We start from the raw sequence: 20442 nt of genomic DNA on the forward strand, positions 1-20442 counted from the left end.
CTGTTTAGGAGCTGGTGACTACTTAAGAGTTATGGGAGGATGTTGGCTTTACTGGTTTCCCGGATGCTTCATGTCCTGAGATGGATGTTTTTAAGGTTTCTAGGGCTGATACCTGAACAAGGCTATTGATACAGATGGGTGACTAAAAGGATGGTTGAAGTCTGAGTGGTCAGAAGCCTAAGGGCTTGTCTAGACTACCGTGTAAGTCTGCACCGCTTCTGCCTCATTTCGAGGTGGAGTAATTACGTTGATGCGATGGCAAAGTGCTCTCCCATCGAAATAGTGCTTCTTCACCAGAAATGCTACGCCAATGTAGTGGGGTAGTGAAGACAACCCCTTAGTCTCCTTTAATATTATAAGACTGGAGATACGAGGACTTTATTTTCAAAGTCCATAACTTAATCTTCGACCACATGAGAGAGCCAGGAAATCCTGAGTCACTACTACTAGTTTGGGGTCACTGCAATTGCAGTGGACCTGACAGACCATTGTGACACTTCAGAAGCTTCCTGAAGAGCATATTTAGTTTTCACCTGACTTTTATCAGCCAGTGATGAAGACCAAATATCAACATTCTTTCCCCCCTTCCCTTTTGAAAATCAGACAACTTGCCCAGAAATTGGCTCAGCAGAAGAACACGCAGTGATACTAGTACTAGCTTTCTGTGGTCTTACAGCTATGGGAACTCATTTGGGGGAGGAAAAAAGAAATGTAAAAGAAGGGAGGAGCCAATTGGAAGATGCAAAACTTTTTACGTGATTGTCTCCACCCTGATTTATTGTCTAAATAACCCCGTAAGGCTGTGTTGGGTGTTACCAAGTCACAGAAAATAACTAAGCATATAAGGGAAAAAACATCAAATACAATGTTGAGTAAAATACTATAACACATGTTTTAGGCTCCCCGTGCAAAAATGAATCAGCAGAGATCCAGGCGATTCAGAGCATCAAAGGAAGGAGTAGAAGGTGCAGAAGAGAAGCAAAGAATAAGACAAGAAATTTTGGCAAAAGGTACAGATGTTTGCATCATATCTGATGCTACTCAGTAACTGATCTCTTTAAGTGTGAGAGTGGCATCTTGTTTTGAAATAGACAGTTTTTTACTATAGCAGAGGCTAGATGCTACAGACAAATGTAGGGCTCGGTGACTGCCACAGGCATGCATAGTATAATAACTTATGAAGATACATCCTTACTCCAATGAGTTTACAATCTAAAGTAAGTTGTGCAAAAGGAAAATGTCCCTTCTTTCTCCCATGCACCTCTTGATTTGTTTTAATTTTTTTAAAGTTAGGTTGGGAGAGGAGGGGTGGTTGTTGTAATGGAGAGCTAATCAAAAGTGCCGTGGAGGAAGAGTGAAGATGCTTGTGGCATTAAATGAGAGGCAGCGGTATAAGGCACAACGGTGCAGGTAAGGAAAGGAGACATGAGGAGATAGGGTGACCAGATGGAAAGTGTGGAAAATCGGGATGGAGGTGTGGGGTAATAGGTGCCTATATAAGAAAAATTCCCAAATATTGGGACTGTCCCTATAAAATCGGGACATCTGGCCACCCTAAGTGGAGAAGGTATAGGAGGAAAGCTCTTGGAAGCCAAGAACAGCTTTAGTTAGAGGAAGTCTCTTCCTGGCAAATTCTGTCCAGTATCTTGTAGCAGGGAGAAAAAGTTATCTTTGCAGCCACCTGCATGAACTCTTTCATGTTTGCAGTGACAGTATAGCAGTGTTGGTCCCAGAGTAGTAGAGAGAGAGATGAGTGAGGTGATTTTCTTTTATTCGCCCACCTTTTGTTCTCAAAAGAGACAAGCTTTTGAGCTTACACATTTTTTTTATTCTCAACGACCTTGTCTGAAGTACTTCATGACTATCATGAAGTCTTGTTCCTTGTTAATTCTCTGCTTATTTTGATTGAAGATAATGCAGTGGTAACAACAGCTTGCTCTTGGGTTAAAGGGATCAAAAATAGCTTTTATTAGAAGGGCTCCTGTTTTTTGTTCACTGTTTCAGATAAACAATTTGTTTCCAGATAATCCTGCAAAAGTCGCATTAATTTCTTATTTATTTTTGATGTGTTTTTGTTAAACTTCTTTCTCTAGGTGGCTTTCTTCCTCCAGAAGAAGTGAAAGAGAGATTTGACAGCAATTGTATTACACCAGTAAGTAGTCTTGTACTTTAACCAGCTACTGCTAACACCTAAATTATGGGTTAATTTATTTTCTTCTATCACCTTTTAGGGAACCGAGTTTATGGACAATCTTGCTAAATGCCTTCGCTATTACATTGCTGATCGTTTAAACAATGACCCAGGGTGGAAAAATTTGACAGTAAGTTTCACATTTTCCTACTTCAAAAAAAAATTAGAGTGGCTGTTTTAGTCTGAGCTATAGTATGATTGAACAGTGTAAATGTAAACAGTAGATTAGCCGTGTCTTCTGGCACTACGGTGTTATTGGAGATGGGGGTAAGTTGCACATCAAGTTTTTTCATCTAAGAGATAAATTTCATCCTAATAACACTGTCCAGTAGAGCCATTTTGTTATGATTTTATATAAAAATGGGGTTTAAGGAGCACAAATATAGGATTTGATATTGGAAGCCAAGGTATATTGTCTCTAAAGACTGTATGAGTTAAGACTCTACTCTTATGTTTTCCCCCACATTCTTACAGAATTTTTTTTTTTCCTTTTTCTGTATTGGATTTTTAACTTGCGTTCTGCCTCTTGTAGGTCTCAGGCCCGAGTTCTTGATCTCATTTATTGCAACTGATTGGAGGACAACACAATACTAGGCAACCAAAATGATTCCTATCACTTCTATTATCTTGTCTTTTTGGCTTTCCTGTTTTTTCCCATCAGGTCTTCCTGCTGACTGATAACATTGCATTTACCCTGTGTTGGGAGGGAGAATATTCAGCCTCTTCAGAGACTGCTCACTCACCATTTCTTTTACCCTATATGGGCTGTTAAAATGTGTTCTAACTGGGGGGGCAGTTCCTTTCATAAGCAACTGAGTTTGTGAACTTCACTGTTGGTCTGTCTGGGTACTTGTATAGTCCCCATCACAGTGGTATCTGAGAGTCTGGGATTCCAGAGTTCTAAAGGAGGTCTATGGAGGTCTCATGCATGTTTTAACTGACTTTTAAACTTGCTTAAAAAACTTGGGATACATTAGCTAACTGTCAGTCCTACTAACTTTAGTCAGTACTCTGATGAAGTTAACATATTATTTTAAGAGAATTGGTAGAAAATCTGTTTGAATAAAGTAATTCAAAGAGTGTAAATAACAAGTGACTCTTAAATTGGGTGCAATGAGTGTATAATTCATATTGAAGTAAAGGCAATTTAGGTGCAATTACTAAACATTTCAAGTGTTTGGCATTCATATGGTCAAGGCACAAATCTTAAATGTTTACTCCTTAATGTCAACAGCACAGTTTAAAAAAAAATGTTTACATAGCTCTAAACGTTTTACAGGTTATTTTATCTGATGCAAGTGCTCCTGGTGAAGGGGAACACAAAATCATGGATTACATTAGAAGACAGAGAGGTAAGTCAACTAAAATGTGCATACTTCTGTTGTATACTTGTCAGACGTGTTCAGAAGAATCAATGAAATTGCATGTAATAGCTTGATTTGAACACACTTGTTTTTCTTTTGTTTAGCTCAACCAAACCATGACCCAAACACTCATCATTGTTTGTGTGGGGCTGATGGTAAGTCCTCTTCCTTTGCTAGCAATAAGTTTGTTGATTAAGCTTTTAACACTGGCAGTTTCCAGATGATGAATAAGCTAGATGCTTAGGGTGATGCATACATTCGAAGTATCCCATGGATTGGTTAATGTATTTTTGGAAGCTCTACTTTACTTCTGGGGCAAGATCCAGTATTATCCATAACTGAAGAATTAATATATACCTGTAGTATCAAACAACACTGATTTTTACAGGACAGTATTTCAAAATGTACTGAACGCACCCACATGCCCTGCTCGCAGTTGTTTAAAATGGAATACACTTGATTCTTTAACTCATATACAAGCCTTAATGTCTATTTTTCATTACTTTTCTTTCTTGCTGTGGTTGATAGCTGATCTGATCATGCTTGGACTAGCTACACATGAACCAAACTTCACTATAATCAGAGAAGAGTTTAAACCAAATAAACCCAAACCTTGTGGTCTTTGTAGTCAGTTTGGCCATGAGGTTAAGGATTGTCAAGGCTTGCCAAGAGAGAAACAAGGAGAGGTAAGAGTTTTAACAGTTTGCGGTAGTTCTTTGATTTTTAATTCAATTGTAGTAAGGTTTAGTGTCCACAGAAGGTGGGTGGTTTTTGTTTTTGTTTGTTTTTTTTTGGGGGGGGGGTTGAAGTACAACAGTAGTAATATTAATGGAATGACCTGAGTCTCTCTTTTTTTTTTTTTTTTTACAATAAAGTGTTAGTACAGTGCTAATTTGAAATTTACTCACTCTTTCATTACTAGTTAGTTGGGCAAAACTACTATTAAAGTTGATAGGCAATTTGTCAAAGTAAAAACGGAAGGAAAAAATAGTATAAAGACTTCAGGAATTGGACTTGTATCTCTATACTTAATTCCTTTTGGATTAAACCTTTAATATTAAGCCAAAAAGTTTTAAGGTGGACCAGCATATGAGTAATACTTTCCCATATTCTTTTGTACTGCAGCATGATCAGTTTGCAGATTGTCCTCCTGGTTCTGAACAAGAGTTTATCTTTATCCGATTAAGTGTGCTGCGAGAGGTATGCAAAATTGTTTTGTAAAGCTGCTTTATGTAAAGTCTATTTGTAGTAGCATCCAACAAGCTTCCCAACGTCTGGTTTTTCTGTTGCAGTATTTGGAAAAAGAACTAACTATGGCCAGTTTGCCTTTTACTTTTGATATTGAGAGAAGTATAGATGACTGGGTCTTCATGTGTTTCTTTGTGGGAAATGACTTTCTTCCTCATTTGCCATCTTTGGAGATCAGGTATGTAAAGCCACTGTATATACAAGAATAGATTTATTGACATTTCTTTCTGTGAATATATCTAGCATAGCTATAAACGAGAGTGGCATAGAGACTAGAATTAACTATTTTTATTCTTTATTCACAGGGAGGGAGCAATTGATCGTCTGGTTGGCATATATAAAAATGTGGTGCACAAAACTGGGGTACATTTAAACTTTTTGTGTAGCTATTAAAAAAAAATCCAAAATTTTGGGAGGAACCCCCTCCACCACATGCATTAACTTTCTTCTTTTGCAGGGGTACCTCACAGAGAGTGGTTACGTCAACCTACAAAGAGTACAGATGATCATGTTGGCTGTTGGAGAAGTTGAAGATAACATTTTTAAAAAGAGGAAAGATGATGAGGTAAAGCATTTCTGAACTCCATGATTATCTTAGATGGCTTATATTACAGGTTCCCAAACTTCTTGCTGCGCCCTCCTTCAGAGATTCATGTCCCATGTGTGCCTGCCATATCTTTGGGGCTGGGAAATGGGTAACCAGTACTCACGATAACGGGTGCTGAGTACTCTCTCCCCCCCCAAGGGGGTTGGAGAACAAGGTGCCCAGCACCCTAGAGTGCCCTGTACCCAATTCTCACAGGGGAGGGAGGGAGTAGGGTGCCTAGTAACCCATGGGAGGCGCAGGGGTATTCACCATGTAGCCATCAAGGAAGCCTCCTGCTTCTTGCAGTAGTCCCACCTGTCTCAGTTGCTGGGAGCCAGCTCCTGATCTTGTCCTCCTAGGTAAGTGGAGTGCAAGAGGGGGTGCACTGAAGGGCTGGCCCTGGGGTTAGGAGGGGAGCAGGAGGTTGTACCCCATGAGGACTGGCCTTCCTGACTCTGTCCGTTTAGTACAGTTCCATCCACTTCCCTGGTGCGACCTTTGTGCCCACGGGGCCACACTGAAGGGCTGGGGCCAATCTGTCTGGCACTGGGGAGGGGATCAGTACCTCCCCTGGGTGCAGTCTGTGGCTCCCTGCTCAAAGTCCCCACCAACCTCCTGAGCAGAGGAGTGAAACTGTCAGTTGGTAGCTGTGGCAGTACGGGAGCGAGATGGCCATGGAACCTGGTCCTGGCGGCCGAGACTGTCCTTGCAGAACCCCATATGCTTCCTCTGCTGGACAGAGCCCGTTTTGGGCCCTGGAGTGCAGCCCTGTCAGGTGTGTGCGCACCCTAATAGCCTTGTGGTGCCCTCAGTTTGGGAACCTCTGTTTTTTTGCAGTGTTTAGTAGAATTTAGAAACAGTTTTCATTGACACGTTGCTGTCAAACTGTCCGGAGAGGCTCGCAAGCGTGAGTGCCAACCTCCGGGCAGAGTGTCCCCAAACTGGTTGTATGTTGTAGAACTAGATTTCACTAACCAAGTAACAAGTGTGAACTCCTAAAGCACAATAATATGAAGTCACAGATAACTCCCTTGGTACTCCAATCTGTCTTACCAGCCGGGTAAGCTTACCTTTGTGATAGATGGTCCCTTGCACCAAGCGTCACGACCATATTCAGGTTACTCCAAGTCCCAAAGGACCAGTCAATTACCCCACATCAGTTGTACCTCAGATCTCAAACCAAAGACTATGCTTGTAGCCAATTCTATAATACTAACTAAAGCTCTTTATTTACTAAGAAAAAGAAATGAGTTATTGACAAGGTTAAAGCAGATCAACATACATAAATGAGAGTCTTAGGTTCTAAAAAGTAATAGTTGCTATAATATGCTAGCTTTATATGTCCTTTAGGGCTGACCCAAGCCAACCAGCTTGGGGATCCCTTGCTTATGCTTAGAAATGTTTGCCCTGTCTGAATTTCAAGCACTATAGTGATAACAATTCCTTCTTGGCTAGGATTTTTATGACCGTCCCCCCACGTTCAAACTGTGGTGTTACGAGAGCCTGGGCATGTACCTTCTTCATGAGTGTTGGGGAAGCAGTCAGACAAGTATTTTGATGGCTGATGTTCCACAATGGCTTGTCTGGTGTCTAAGCCACCTTTTGTGGGGGAGGTGATGACACCTCTTGTGGTAAATTTAATATTTCACACTTGGTAATGCTTCTCTCTTGACTAGAGTTTTACAGTTTTAGTAAATACTTTCATAGTTGCAGAGAAAACACTTAAATATTACCTTAAAATATGGGACACATTATAAGCATCCTACGTAAGGATGCAGCATCAGCCAAGCATTTCATAAAGTCTAAACGTTAAACACTTTCTTATAACTTGATCAGTTTTAATAACACTAACACAGGCAAACCAGACAGGTTACTAGCTGTGCATCTGTCAGTGTTTAGTGTGGCCCAGGAGTACTTTGCATGAGCTGGCATCTGCTTTTGCCAGTGTCACAGTTACTACTTTGAAGATGTTCATTGTATTGTACAATGATATAGGAAATACTGATAATGAAATAAGGCTAGTCTCTTCACACACACAATTCCCTTTCCTATCTCCCCAGTTTCCAGTTTGGATGATCCTTTCGAGTGAATAATTTGATGGCCTTTGTTTCAAGCAACACTGTAGTGAAACTGACGTGATTTTTTTGTTAGTTTCACTGCTGCCCACAGTGTAGTGAATAGTGAAAATAGACAAACCTGCGTAGTTTTCACTTTGCAGCAACATGGGAAAGTTGTGAACTCTTAACAGGCACTGGAATGATCTAAAAGATAAGATTTCACTCCATTATGTATTTTTCAGTTCATATTTAGTTCTTCTCAACCATAATGATTTGAAAATTCTTCTTTTAAAAAACAAGCTTTTTTTTCTTGCCAGTGGCCAGTAGATGAGTGGATTTTTCAAGCCCTCCATAATTAATTCATTACTTTAGTGCAGGGAATGAGGCTGGCACAGTACATAACACTACTGTAAAGACGGTCCTTGACTCAGAGCACTTCTGTGTAAAAGCTGGCTAAAAGTGACCATGTGTTCACTTTTCTGCTTTGTGTCAAACCTGTTAGCTACACTGAAGGGTTCTTCAGAATTTAATGTACCAATGACTATTTTCATATTCTAAAAGCATTAACTATTAATGCTTTTAGAATACCAAAATAAATGCACTTGTTCAGTCTTTTTGGCTGTATGACTTTTATGGATTTTCAGTTATATTTTCTTCCAGCAGGTAGATTTTTGACAAATGGGTTGGTGACAGCTTTGTGCGTTGTATTAAATTTAGTTAAGTTCTAGAGAAATATATTATGTTTGTGTTGTAATCAGTAAATATTACAGTGCTGCTTTTTTTCAGAAGAGATCCTTTAGCTGTTTCAAACAAATTCGACTTAAAATGGTCAACAATAACTCACTACACTGCAGCGTTTTCCTAGCACCTGGGTTATACCTGTATTGCTAGAAAGTACTAAGCAAACAATCCTAAATAGTTTATTCAAAAAAAGGAGAGTAATAAAACCCCTCAGTCAAGAGAACAGAACTGCCCTGAGTATCCCGTCAGAAAAACATTGTTTCATTGTTGGCAGGATATACTGTATATCATAACCATAATCTACAATTCTCTCAATATGATATGCCAAACTACAGTAGCAAACCTGGCACTTGTAGAAGAACAGGCTTTGGAGCAAGATCCAGGATCTTAAAATAAAAAAGGTCAGGAATTTTTTGAGCCACTAACAACTGTGACAAGAAATGTGTATCTATGCTGAGTTACCTGTAGCACCTGGACTTCTGTAGTATCTTCACCCAGGTGGACAGATGGGCAAAACTCTGTTTCAGCATCTTCATACATGTGCTTTAAAGGCCTTGTTGTTCCAATGTAATTTTCTGGGTATTGTGAGCCATGTTGAAAGCCCTTCAGTTTTGCGGGGTGTTTTCCATAGGATGCTAGTGTGGCTTAGAAAAGCCATAGACCAGTAATCCTAGATGGGGCCACGGAAGAGTTCAGTTCTGCAAGCCTCAGAGGTATGTAGCCACAATGCCTACTCAGACTTACTACTTAATCTTTCTTTGTGTGGTGATTAATGGAGGGACTCAGGAAAGACCTGTAAGACTGGGTTACTTCAATTGTCTTTTTTTGTGTTTTAGGAGAACTTCAGAAGACGACAAAAAGAAAAAAGAAAAAGAATGAAGGTAAATTTAAGAGAGCATTTTTGCAGGCATTTTTATATTGTGACAAACAAGTTTAGTCTCATTTCAGTAAATTAAATAAAATTGCAGTAACAATTGCATAGTTTTTGCCTTACTCTGAACTGTCTTAAAGAGAGTTATATAAAACTTGCAGCATTGAATGAAAAAATCACATAATTAAATCTAAACCTATTTAAAAGGGGGGAAAAGATTAAGGTGCTCAAGGATAACAATATCTGCATAATGTGACTACAGTATCAAATACTTTACAGTAACAGTTGCTCAGAGGGATTGTGCCATTGGGTTACAGGTCAGCAATCAGCAGAGAGGACAGAAGATGTGCCTCTTAATTGAGAGCCTGATTAGGAGTTTAGTAAACTGACTACAGAAAATTAAATGATTAATGCTAAATCAAGCTCGATTCTTTAAACAGGCAAGTCAAAATTCCACAACAAGGTTTCCTCTGCAAGTGTAACTTGGTCATATTGTGACTAAAATATATGTGCAGATTTATTCACAGTAATACAAAATACCACTTATTCACAATGGCAAAGTGTTGATTGTTGTGACAGCCTTAACATGTACTTGTGTATGTTAAATCCTTAAAATTGAATTTAATTTGTTTTTGTACTAAATGTCCTTCCTAACTTTTTAGAATAGATTCTGGTATGTTCATTTGAATCTAGTGTTCGTATAATAAACATGTTACTTGATAGCTCATTCAAATAGGTGTAGCTTCTTTACAATGTGACCTAATGATCCAAGAAACCCAGAAGGGCCTCAGTACACTGGGACCCTTAGCTTCAAGACAGTATCTCTGTCCAGTGCTTCTAATATGTCAGATGCCCCCAGCCATTTCCCAGAGCTTGATGTCTCTTTGTATTTCCTTGAGGCACAAGGACCCTAGATATACAGTGGAGGAGTGTCACAGGATCATCGTCACTTCATTTAACCAAAGTTTTTCAAACTTTATAGAGCCCCTTTTCATTGAATGTTATGTGCATATCAAGTCTAAGCTTTAAAATAAGGATCAGCTGAGTATTGCTATCAGAGTGCAAGAAAATGATTTATCATCTTCCTTGAAATGTAAATCTTGTTTTTCATACTGTAATAGTTAGATGGAGTTTGTTCAGTTAAAGAAAAAATCATATTTTCTTCTGACGTTTCTGGAACTTCAGTACAAAAATGTAACTTTTTGAGAGCGCATTTAATAAAACCCTTGAAAATAGGAAGGCCTGAAATTGTAAGTGCCATCTTCTCTAAGGGTATATTTTACATATACAAGATCTTGCTTAAACATACTTGTTCTAAGATGAACTGAATAAATAATTGTGATCCTACTGTGCTCATTTTATATTCTAGCAACTGATAATCTGAGAACTCTAAAGGAATATCAGCTATGTGTGCTAATTTTTATTCTTGTAATCTCCAATATTAGATTTATATCACCATGTGTATATTTGCTTGCTTTTGTAGAGGGATCAGCCTTCTTTTATTCCTGGTGGCCAGTTTTCCCCTCAAGCTTTGGGGAGAGGAAATAGATCTAGTCCTCAGGCAATCAGTAACCCCAGGCAGACAGCCTATGAAATGAGAATGCAAGACAAACAGAACTCGGTGAGTTGATGTTTAGATTTTTTGTTATAAATGTAAGAAGGAAAAAAATAATGACTATACTAGAGTTACAATTTACTTCTAAGCTCTTAATCACTCCATTTTCACTTTCTTTCTTGAAGAACAACTTAACTAGTCAAGTTTTTAATAAGTTTTCCAAGGCTACTTAAGATAAGTTTTGTTCATTTTAATATTTCAAATACCCTTTATTAAATATTTCTGAAAAGGCAAAGAATGCCCTTCCAATCAAAAATAAACACTTTTTGTGTATATAGGAAAAATAAAATCGAACTAAGCAACTGAATTGGGGTTAGTATTTTTTAAAAAGTTTATTCATTTTTCTAAACTTTTCATTTTTACTTCTGTCACAGTGCGTGACCAGATGAATACCCGGTCCACAGGGCGTTACAATCTCTAATTAGCAATATGGGGTTGATGGAATATGTTCACAACAAGGTTTTTTCGGTTGTTTTTGAGGATCTAGAACCGTCACTCTAAGTGCTTTAAAATCTGTATGGTTAATCAGATTGCCAGGAGATTTGTTGCACCTCATAGAGGCACAGGGTATGTCAGTGGTCCAAATTTGTGGCCCTTTGGCCAAGGGATTCCTGAGCCCCTGGAAAGCAGCTCTTCTTAAAGTTGACACTTTATGGCAACTCCCCCCTGCTCCCCACAGATAGCAATCAAACCAGAGCTCAGGTCATTGCACTAGGGTCTCAAAAGCTTAAGGGTGATCTCTAATACAGTTCCATGCTAAGCCTAACATGTGTATTCAGGAGCCTGATGGATTACTGTGAGAATGTGCAGACAGGGGTTAACGGGATTTTTAGTTTTCAATGTTTCACCCCAGCTGGATAGCTGAAGGTGGTAAGCAGTAGTCCTTTTGAACCTGACCCATCCCACCTAGTGTCATTCTGAGTCCTCCCTTGGGCAGGAATTTGAAAAAGGTTGAAAGGCATATTTCTAAAATCTGTCAGGGTTGTGTGTGTTGAACAGGTGAATGCTTTCTAGCAATAGAGGAGGTGGGGGTGAATCTGAGTGAGAGGGGATTGCATCTAGGGCAAGGGGATAAATGGAATGAGTTGTAGGGCAGGAATGGTTTGTGATCCAGATTTGGGGCTATTTGAACAAGGGATTCATGAGAGACAGCCCTGTGATCCATTACTCTTGTGAAATAGGTAGATGAGCCTCAGCCTACCTACCTGGAGAAGCAGATTGTTTTTCAAATAACATTTAAACTTGATTTTTGCCCCCCAAAGGGCTGGTGGGTTCCCTGCACTCTTTTGGGGTAACCCACAAGTATTTGAGACACTGGTGCAGTGATCTGAGCCTTGGTTTGATATCTGTGTCTTAAAGTGGACCTATTCTGGCCGTATATTTAGAGGACAGATAGCGATCAAACCAGGGCACAGATCATTGCACCATGGTCTCCAGTGCTTGAGGGTTAGTCCCAACAGAGTACATGCCACTCATTTGCCTTCTGGGGAAATCAAATTACAATGCTATTAGAAAAAGTATGCTTCTCCAGTTAGGTATTCCAGCAAGCATTTGAAGGTTCAGGTGCCTCATGGATTACGCTACGCATGTGCAGTGAGGGAGTTCAAGAATGTTGCAAGGTACCTGAGCTCAAACAGGATCTTGGTAACTCCAAGGAAATGTTCCGGCCACTGAACCTGAGCAGCATGCAGGTATAGAGTTAAAATCCATTCCAGATTAGAAATTTTGAGCTTTTTTTTTTTTTTTAAATCTATCTTCCAAGACCAGTGAAACCCCAGTTTTACGTAGTAGTAGTTTTTTTCCTAATTTTAAACGAAAATATTTTTCATTGGAGTTCATTGCATTTGGGTCAATGTATAATCTATTCTGTATAGGTTCTTGTACTATGCTCATATTTTGTATGATACTTTCTGATGCCAGAGCTGGTTACATTAGCTTTAATTTTCTCTATCCTTTAGTGATTGCCAAAAAACCCCCCCCCCAAAAAAAACCCCACGCTGTGCTGGTCCATGCAGTTTCTATTCTAACCCAGGAATGGGTATAACATCCAACTTGCACTACAGTGCAGGCAGGAAACAAGAAACCTCTTACAGTCCCACCCCTGTGAAATGTCTGTCTCAGCTGAATGTGCTCAGTTCTTTTCTTGTCTCCAACAGATGGAGATAGCATTCAGGCTGGCTGAAAAATAGGTAGTTACTGTCTCTGGGAACAAGTCTGTAGACGGTTCTTTTTGTAGGATTATTTGGTTTAGAGGGGAATGCTCTCCAGTAGAGTATTTTAGTTTATTTTCCCTTGTGCTCTGAGTGAATACACCCGTGAAGTTGTAGGAAAAATAGCAGTTTGAAAATAAGTTGAAAGGTGCACCATTTGATATTTAATCTCAGTGCAATAGAGCAGGGGTTCTCAAAGTGGGGGTCAGGACCCCTCAGGGGGTTGCGAGATTAGTACGTGGGGGGTCGTGAGCTGTCAACCTCCATTCCAAACCCCACTTTGCCTCCAGCATTTATAATTGTGTTAAATATATTTAAGTGTTTTTAATTTATAAGGGGGGTTGCACTCAAAGGCTTGCTGTCTGAAAGGGGTCACTAGTTCAGAAGTTTGAGGACCACTGCAGTACAGTGTATTAAAAAATAGGAGTACTTGTGGCACCTTTAGAGACTAACAAATTTATTTGAGCATAAGCTTTCGTGAGCTACAGCCCACTTCATCAGATGCATAGAATGGAACATATAGTAAGAAGATATATATATAGATACAGAGCACATGAAAAGGTGGAGTAAGAGGCTAATTAATTAAGATGAGCTATTATCAGCAGGAGAAAAAAAAAACTTGTAGTGATAATCAAGATGGCCCATTTAGACAGTTGACAAGAAGATACAATTTCCCTGTCTTAAGTATCCTCACACCTTCTTGTCAGCTGTCTAAATGGGCCATCTTGATTATCACTACAAAAGTATTTTTTCTCCTGCTAATAATAACTCATCTTAATTAATTAGCCTCTTACTCCACCTTTTCATTTTCTCTGTATGTGTGTAATATAGATAGATATCATCTTACTGTATGTTCCATTCTGTGCATCCGATGAAGTGGGCTGTAGCCCACGAAAGCTTATGCTCTAATAAATTTTAGTCTCTAAGGTGCCACAAGTACTCCTGTTCTTTTTGCGCGTACAGACTAACGTGACTGCTACTCTGAAACAGTGTATTAAAAAAATACTCATCCAATTGTATTTTTTAGTGTTTGTCGGTGTTACATACTGAATGACTCTTTGCACATACATAAGATATTTAGCTCTGGTTCGTTCAGTGGACCTTAGAAGATGTCCACACTTAATACGCAGCTAAGTCAGGCAGTCTACGTTGTGTACGGGTTTCTCCCTTTTGAGCACTGGTGGTAAGAAATATCTATTGTGTATGTGCAAATTGTTCTCCCCTGCCTAGGGCCTTGTAACTTAGCCAAGTTCCAACCAGTTTTTGCAATGGCTAGCTTCACAGTTGCTGGGTTTTAATTTTCTAGATTCTGTTTCAGCTATAGTGCTGTTCAAAAATCAATTTTCTATAATGCAGAGGAATATCTTCCCTGCTGCCCCTAATATATAAAAATAAAGACTGAACTGCTAACTATTTATACTTTCATTAAAAATTTCCTATACTTGCGTACAGGCAAACTTTAGGAAAGTTGAGTGATTGAAAACTAGAGGTGGTTGTTTTGGAAACATTTAACCAGAGTTGACTATAGAACAGTCACTAGTACGCAATGTATAGTAAGGATTCCCCTTTTGCTCTATTTGTCCATCCAAACAGTAAATGTACATTTCAGTAAAAATTTCTCCATTCCTAATAAGTATTTTGTCCGGTAAGCCTGGGTAAATAAAAGTTTGCCATTTTAATTTACTACTTGCTTTGATCCTGAAATTTTGTGCATTAAAGCAAATTGTTTGAGACTTTCATCAGAATTTTAACTTCCTAGCTCTTGTCAGTTTGCCACAACCTTCAGTGTTTAAGTTTTATTTACCGTAAATATCTTCTGTCATCTGCAAAAATAAGAGACTTCCTAAAACTCTGCTTCCTAAAATTTTCTTCCATGTTAAAATACTTCTATTTGAATAGAGGGGTCACTTGCAATTTTTAGAAATATTCTAAATTTGGCTGCCAGTTCTGAATTCTAAATCATCTTTATATAATAGTCTGCATATGTGACCTGTTTTGCTTCCATCATAAACAGAAGTAATAAAATAAGCCTTGTATCTAATTGTTTTTTATTCCTACTGTTAGACTGGGCTATACCAAAAGTTTTTTGCTTTGTCACAAAAATTTCATGTTCTGTTTTGTTTTTACATTCCAATGTTTGATTCCTATTATAAAGCTCTATTTTATGCTAGTGGATTTCCTAATATTTTAGGATTGTGTAGCATGTAGTTTTTTTAAGTAAAAAATAACAAATGTTCTTAATTCTTCACACAAAACCATTAATTTGAATATGAAATGCGTAATAAAACCCTTCTTTCCTGAGTTTATATATGATTATATCCCTAGACTCCTTCAACATCTCCTAATACTAGTTTCACTTCTGATGGCACCCCTTCCCCAGCAGGAGGAATTAAGCGAAAAGCAGAAGACAGTGACAGTGAACCTGAGCCAGAGGATAATATCAGGTGAAGCCATTTTTTGTAGCACTTTGTTAGCAAATTGCTGAAGTAGATACAGCCTAATTAATGCCATTTAGCTTAGAGCAGCAGTGACTTCAGATGCTTTCCTATAATCTTTTTATCCATGAGTAATTAATGTGGAGGGTTAGAATATTCAGTAAATTCCAGTGAGATGTGTAAACTATAGCTGTTAAATCTAAGTATCTAGATTAGTATGCATACAGGTTTTTGTCCTCCAAACCACTTCTCCCTTTGAGACCAAGCGCTAAATTGGCTAGACGTTCAGTGTTTAGCTTTATGTGAGCTGAACGCCACTATTTTGCAAGTGAATTTTTGAGCTATTTAACCCATAAAGTTCAGTTATACTAGGTGTGTAGCTTTATTTATGTTGATTACTGAAATACATCTTTTAATATTGATTTTATACTGGCTGTGTGTGTTAGCTATGAGCAAGATAACCTTTGATTCAATAAATGAAGGGGTAGGAATAAGGTGAAAACAAGTTTAGCCAACTCACTCATAACTCAAATAAGGTTTGAACCAAGATCTCAAAAGATGAAGGGCTAGAGAAATCCACTGTCACTTCATTCCCTAATTAGAATAGCTTCATGAGAAATGTACCAATTGGTGGTGGTGGGGAGGGTGGTTTTTTGGGAGAGGGGGCAGGGACCTAGGTACAGAGAGGAAGAAAACTTTTTATTTAAGTGTAGCACATTAAAATCTTAGTAGAGTGCAACGTTTGGGTAACAAATACATCACTGCATCCTGCATTCCATATTTGATCAATGTCCTTTGATCTTATGCCAAACTATATTCTTTCTTTTCTTTCCTGTGCATTCACACAGAAGTATAAATTGGCAAGCAGGAAACCTTGGTTTAAATATTTGATATTTTTGCATTTATACTTATTAATTTTTCCTAAAGACAGGTTTTATTGTCATTTGTTGCAAATAAACATGTTTTAATATATCAACCAAATATAGCCATCACACTAAATTGGTTGTTACTTTTTGCTAACTAGGATGCACTGTCTAGACATATTTATTTAAGCAATAACATACATTTATTGTATAGCTCAGCATACATTTATTCACATTCTTAACTTTTACATTTTTATTATCTACTAGACTGTCATTTTACTTGTGATTTGTGCAAGCCACATTTGGATGGGAATCAGAATTCAATTAAAAATGCAAACAACTTAACATTTTAGGATTGTTTTGGTTAACTAAAACAATATCTTTAAATACACTGGATACATAAAGAAACAAAGATGGTTTATCAAAACATGTTTTGCATTTAAAACTGATTTAATGAATGAAGTATTAACTATAGTTAGTGAACAGACTGTGGGTCAGACTTTCAAAGATACTTAGGTGTCTAAAGATGCAGATAGGTGCCTACTAGGTTTTTCAAAAGTTCCTAAGAAGTTTATATGCTTAATTCTCATTGAAATCCAGTGCAAAGTAGGCTCCTAACTGGTTTTTCAGTAGCACCTATCTACATATTTAGATGCCTAAATAACTTTGAAAATTGCCCCCACATCATTCAGGTTTTTAGAATTAGCAGATCTCGTCCTCTCCCCTGACTTTGATTCATAGCTTTGAAGAGGGAAACAAGCTTGCCTGCTTTTTATCAGTTACCAGTTGTTTTTTCAGCTTTGAACTTGTCCAAATGAAAATACAAAACCAAAAGTAATTAAGGCAAAAGCTTTGCTGCACAACAAACTGGAAGCACTTACATTTGGAAAAATAGCAGCACTTCTTCCATTGTAAAGACTGAAAATAGTATAGATCAATGGTTCTCAACCTATTTACCATTGTGGGCCACATATGCAGCTCTCTGTTATGTGGGCTGCATCCACACAATATGTATACTACCCGTATGGTCCTGAGAATGTCACACAGGCTGCTGCTGTGTGTTGATTGGGTTGCAAGGGGACCACTGGTATAGATAGATAATGCAGTATGTGAGCTTGAGTTGACCTCAGAAGTTAGATCAGAGGTGGGCAAACTATGGCCCATGGCCACATCTGGCCTGTGGGACCGTCCTGCCTGGCCCTGAGCTCCTGGCTGGGGAGTCTAGCCCCCGGCCCCTCCCCCGCTTTCCCTCCTCCCCTGCAGCTATGCCGCTGCGTGGGCAGCGCTCTGTGCGGAGGGGCTGCTGAGCAGCGTGGCAGCATGTCTGGCTCTGGCCAGATGGCACGGTTGCCAGACATGCTGCTCTGAGCAGCATGCTAAGGGGGTTGGATAAGGGGCAGGGGGTTCTGGGGGGCAGTCAGGGAACAGGGGGTGGTTGGATGGGGCAGAGCTTCTGGGGGGGGCAATCGGGATGGGGAATGGAGTGGGTTGGATAAGCATGGGGTCCTTGGGCCCCTGTCGGGGCAGGGGTGTAGATAGCGGTCAGGGGATGGGAAACGGGGGGGTTTGGATAGGCTTGGGCTTCTGGGGGACCTGTTGGGGTGGGGGTGTGGATAGGGGTTGGGGCAGTCGGGGGACTGGGAATGGGAGCTTTGGTAGGGGGTGCCGTACCAGGGGGCTGTTAGGGGTGGGGGGTTTCAGGAGGGGGCGGTTAGGGACAAGGATGGGGGGGTTGGGTGGGTCGGAGGTTCTGATGGGGGCAGGAAGTGGGAGGGGGCGGAGGCAGTCTGTTTGGGGAGGCATAGCCTTCCCTACCTGGCCCTCCATACAGTTTTGCAACCCCAATGTGGCCCTCGAGCCAAAAAGTTTGCCCACTCCTGAGTTAGATGGTTGTCCCCTGATTCTGTATCTAATTGAAAAAGGAACTCCCTTTTTAAGTCCTTAAAACTTGAGGAGAGCTCTCTGATGCAGCATATCTTTAAGTGCTTTTAATAGATTATAGTAAGTTTAGGTCTTAACATAGGTTGTCTTAGCTTCACGTTTTAAATAGGTTTGTTTATTTTTAAAAATAAAAATGATTTCAATTTTTTTATTTTTTGAAAACTATCCTTATCCACTCAAGCAAGCAGGCACAGCATCTTTTGTAGAAATCACAATGCTGTCTAAGCAGTAGAGAATAAGGACTAAATTGCTCCTCAGGGTGTTACTCCTGAACTTTCAAGTTTGGCTTCCCCAATCATAACTTTCATCTCAGTCCCTGGCCAGTGTGTCTACTCCTCTGGCTCTTGGGTCTCCGTCCGTCCCTGTCTACCCTCTCCAAGCCCAGGTTGAAATTAGTAGAAGACATTGTCAAAAATCAAATGGTAATTTAAGATGTAAGTGACTTTAAATTGGTCCATCTCTTGAGATGAGATGCTTGTCATACCATTACCCTCATGTTAATACAGCATTTGCTTAGCTTTCATTGCAAAATCTGTGACATTTAAATATATAATATGAAAAGGATTATAAACTAAAATCTAATTGTGCTTCTTGTGTAGGTTATGGGAATCTGGTTGGAAACAGCGCTACTATAAGAACAAATTTGATGTTGATGTGTCTGATGAGAAATTCCGTCGTAAAGTTGTACAGTCTTATGTTGAAGGGCTTTGCTGGGTTCTCAGATACTATTATCAGGTACTTAAATTTTTATTCTATTAAATTTAATTTTCTTCCCTGTCTGCAGCCCATCTATCTTTCAGTAGATCATGGTTGTAATCTGTCACGGATCCATAGGATTGGTGCTACACCCCCAGCTTTGGAACAGACCCTTGGAGGAACCGCTTCAATGAGCCAGACTCTCAAGGGGTCTCACTCTTCCTTCAGGGTAGGCCTCACCTCCTCCTGAGACTGGACCTCTGGGCTGCAGGCCTTCTTCACACTGAGCTCTGTTCAGTGAGTCCAGCTGAGGGAAACTTCAGGTAGAGACATGTATTCTCTTCAGGGATTAATGTGCTTCTACCTAGTATTTACAGTGACACTCTTAACAGCTTTTCAAAACAGCAGGGTTTATCAGGCAACTGGACACAGCATAGGAAGTCCTTAGGTTAGCATAGAGAAATAATGGTTAAAGCATAGTCCATTCTGGTTAACACAGAGCCTGAGCCAACCTGTAATGAAACTCCATTTTCAGGCTCTGTCGGATGTTCTTAGTCAGTTCCCAGATGCAAGGGCCCCCCAGCTTCCTCCAGAAGCCAGCTCTTGTCCATCACACCTTCCAGTTCTTTTATTCTTGAGCTGGGGTCTTTGCTCTGCTTCCCTACTGAGAGGCAGGGAAATCCATCTCCCCCTGGGTCCTTGGTATGTCAGTGTCCTGATGATTGGGTTATCCATTGTCTTCTCGGGTTTTCTGTTGATAAGCGGTTTGCCTCGGCCAGTCCTTTTTAATGGCCCATTCAGGCTCTCACAGCTGGGCAACACACATGCCTATGTCTATTTAGCTTGTGCTAAGGGCAAACTTAATCCTTTTTCCCCACTGGCAAGCCATGCAAAATACATACGGAACTGAGGCACGTGTAGGATTCATAAAATATTATAGAAAATTCACGCTTAATCACAACATCAGTAAGTCATTTTTCATATTTTCTTACCAACGGTAGTTGAACAGCAGAGGATTGTTTCTAAGGGAATAAAAGCTGTTTGAATAAATACTCAATTAAATGTCTGGCACTGTAAATATTTGAAGCTACCAAGCTTTTTCTTTGAATTGAGGAATATAGCAATGTAAGGGCTGGTAAAACTAATTGCAAATGAGTGAACAAAGGGGAAAGAATGCAAACTGCTTGTAAGAATTTGAGAGGTACAGAATTGTCAGTCTTCTCTGTGGACTGTAGTGATGTTACATGAAGTGCATTATAATTGAAGTAATCTATATCTGATTTAAACCTTTTGATAATTGAGATGTCAGATTGGCAAGAGATTAGTTAGACATATTGGGGATTGTAGCAATGATTGTTAATAACTAGTTTCGTGCTCTGAGAACAAAACAAGCTGAAGTTTGTATGAAGTGGGAATAGATAGTTTAAATAATATCAAGTAGCAAAGATAGTATGCAGTGGTGTTTTTTTGTTTGTAGGGTGTGTTCTCTGTTTAGTTTTTTAGTGCTATTTCAGTATGAAAATATGATATGTAAGTGGGGTTATATTAACTAAATACAAAATTTATTGCTAGTGTTTCTTGCGATTTAGATCAGTCTGCTAGGTCACTGATTTTAATTTGTATT

General features: G+C 39.4%; 1 protein-coding gene across 2 annotated transcripts in view; it reads left to right on the top strand.

Moving 5' to 3' along the window:
* XRN2 (5'-3' exoribonuclease 2) overlaps positions 1 to 20442 on the top strand; it is a 90632-nt gene that overhangs the window by 18640 nt on the left and 51550 nt on the right. For both annotated transcript variants that reach the window (XM_038394694.2, XM_043512169.1), the window contains exons 4-17: positions 899 to 1010; positions 2094 to 2152; positions 2232 to 2321; positions 3471 to 3543; positions 3660 to 3710; positions 4084 to 4241; positions 4681 to 4755; positions 4848 to 4981; positions 5109 to 5166; positions 5261 to 5368; positions 9024 to 9068; positions 10542 to 10679; positions 15209 to 15327; positions 18722 to 18857. In XM_038394694.2, the coding sequence (XP_038250622.1) occupies positions 899 to 1010; positions 2094 to 2152; positions 2232 to 2321; positions 3471 to 3543; positions 3660 to 3710; positions 4084 to 4241; positions 4681 to 4755; positions 4848 to 4981; positions 5109 to 5166; positions 5261 to 5368; positions 9024 to 9068; positions 10542 to 10679; positions 15209 to 15327; positions 18722 to 18857 (1356 nt within the window). The remainder of the gene's footprint in view (positions 1 to 898; positions 1011 to 2093; positions 2153 to 2231; positions 2322 to 3470; positions 3544 to 3659; positions 3711 to 4083; positions 4242 to 4680; positions 4756 to 4847; positions 4982 to 5108; positions 5167 to 5260; positions 5369 to 9023; positions 9069 to 10541; positions 10680 to 15208; positions 15328 to 18721; positions 18858 to 20442) is intronic.

The sequence above is a fragment of the Dermochelys coriacea genome, chromosome 3 (genome assembly GCF_009764565.3).
Source record: "Dermochelys coriacea isolate rDerCor1 chromosome 3, rDerCor1.pri.v4, whole genome shotgun sequence".
Lineage (NCBI taxonomy): Eukaryota > Metazoa > Chordata > Testudines > Dermochelyidae > Dermochelys > Dermochelys coriacea.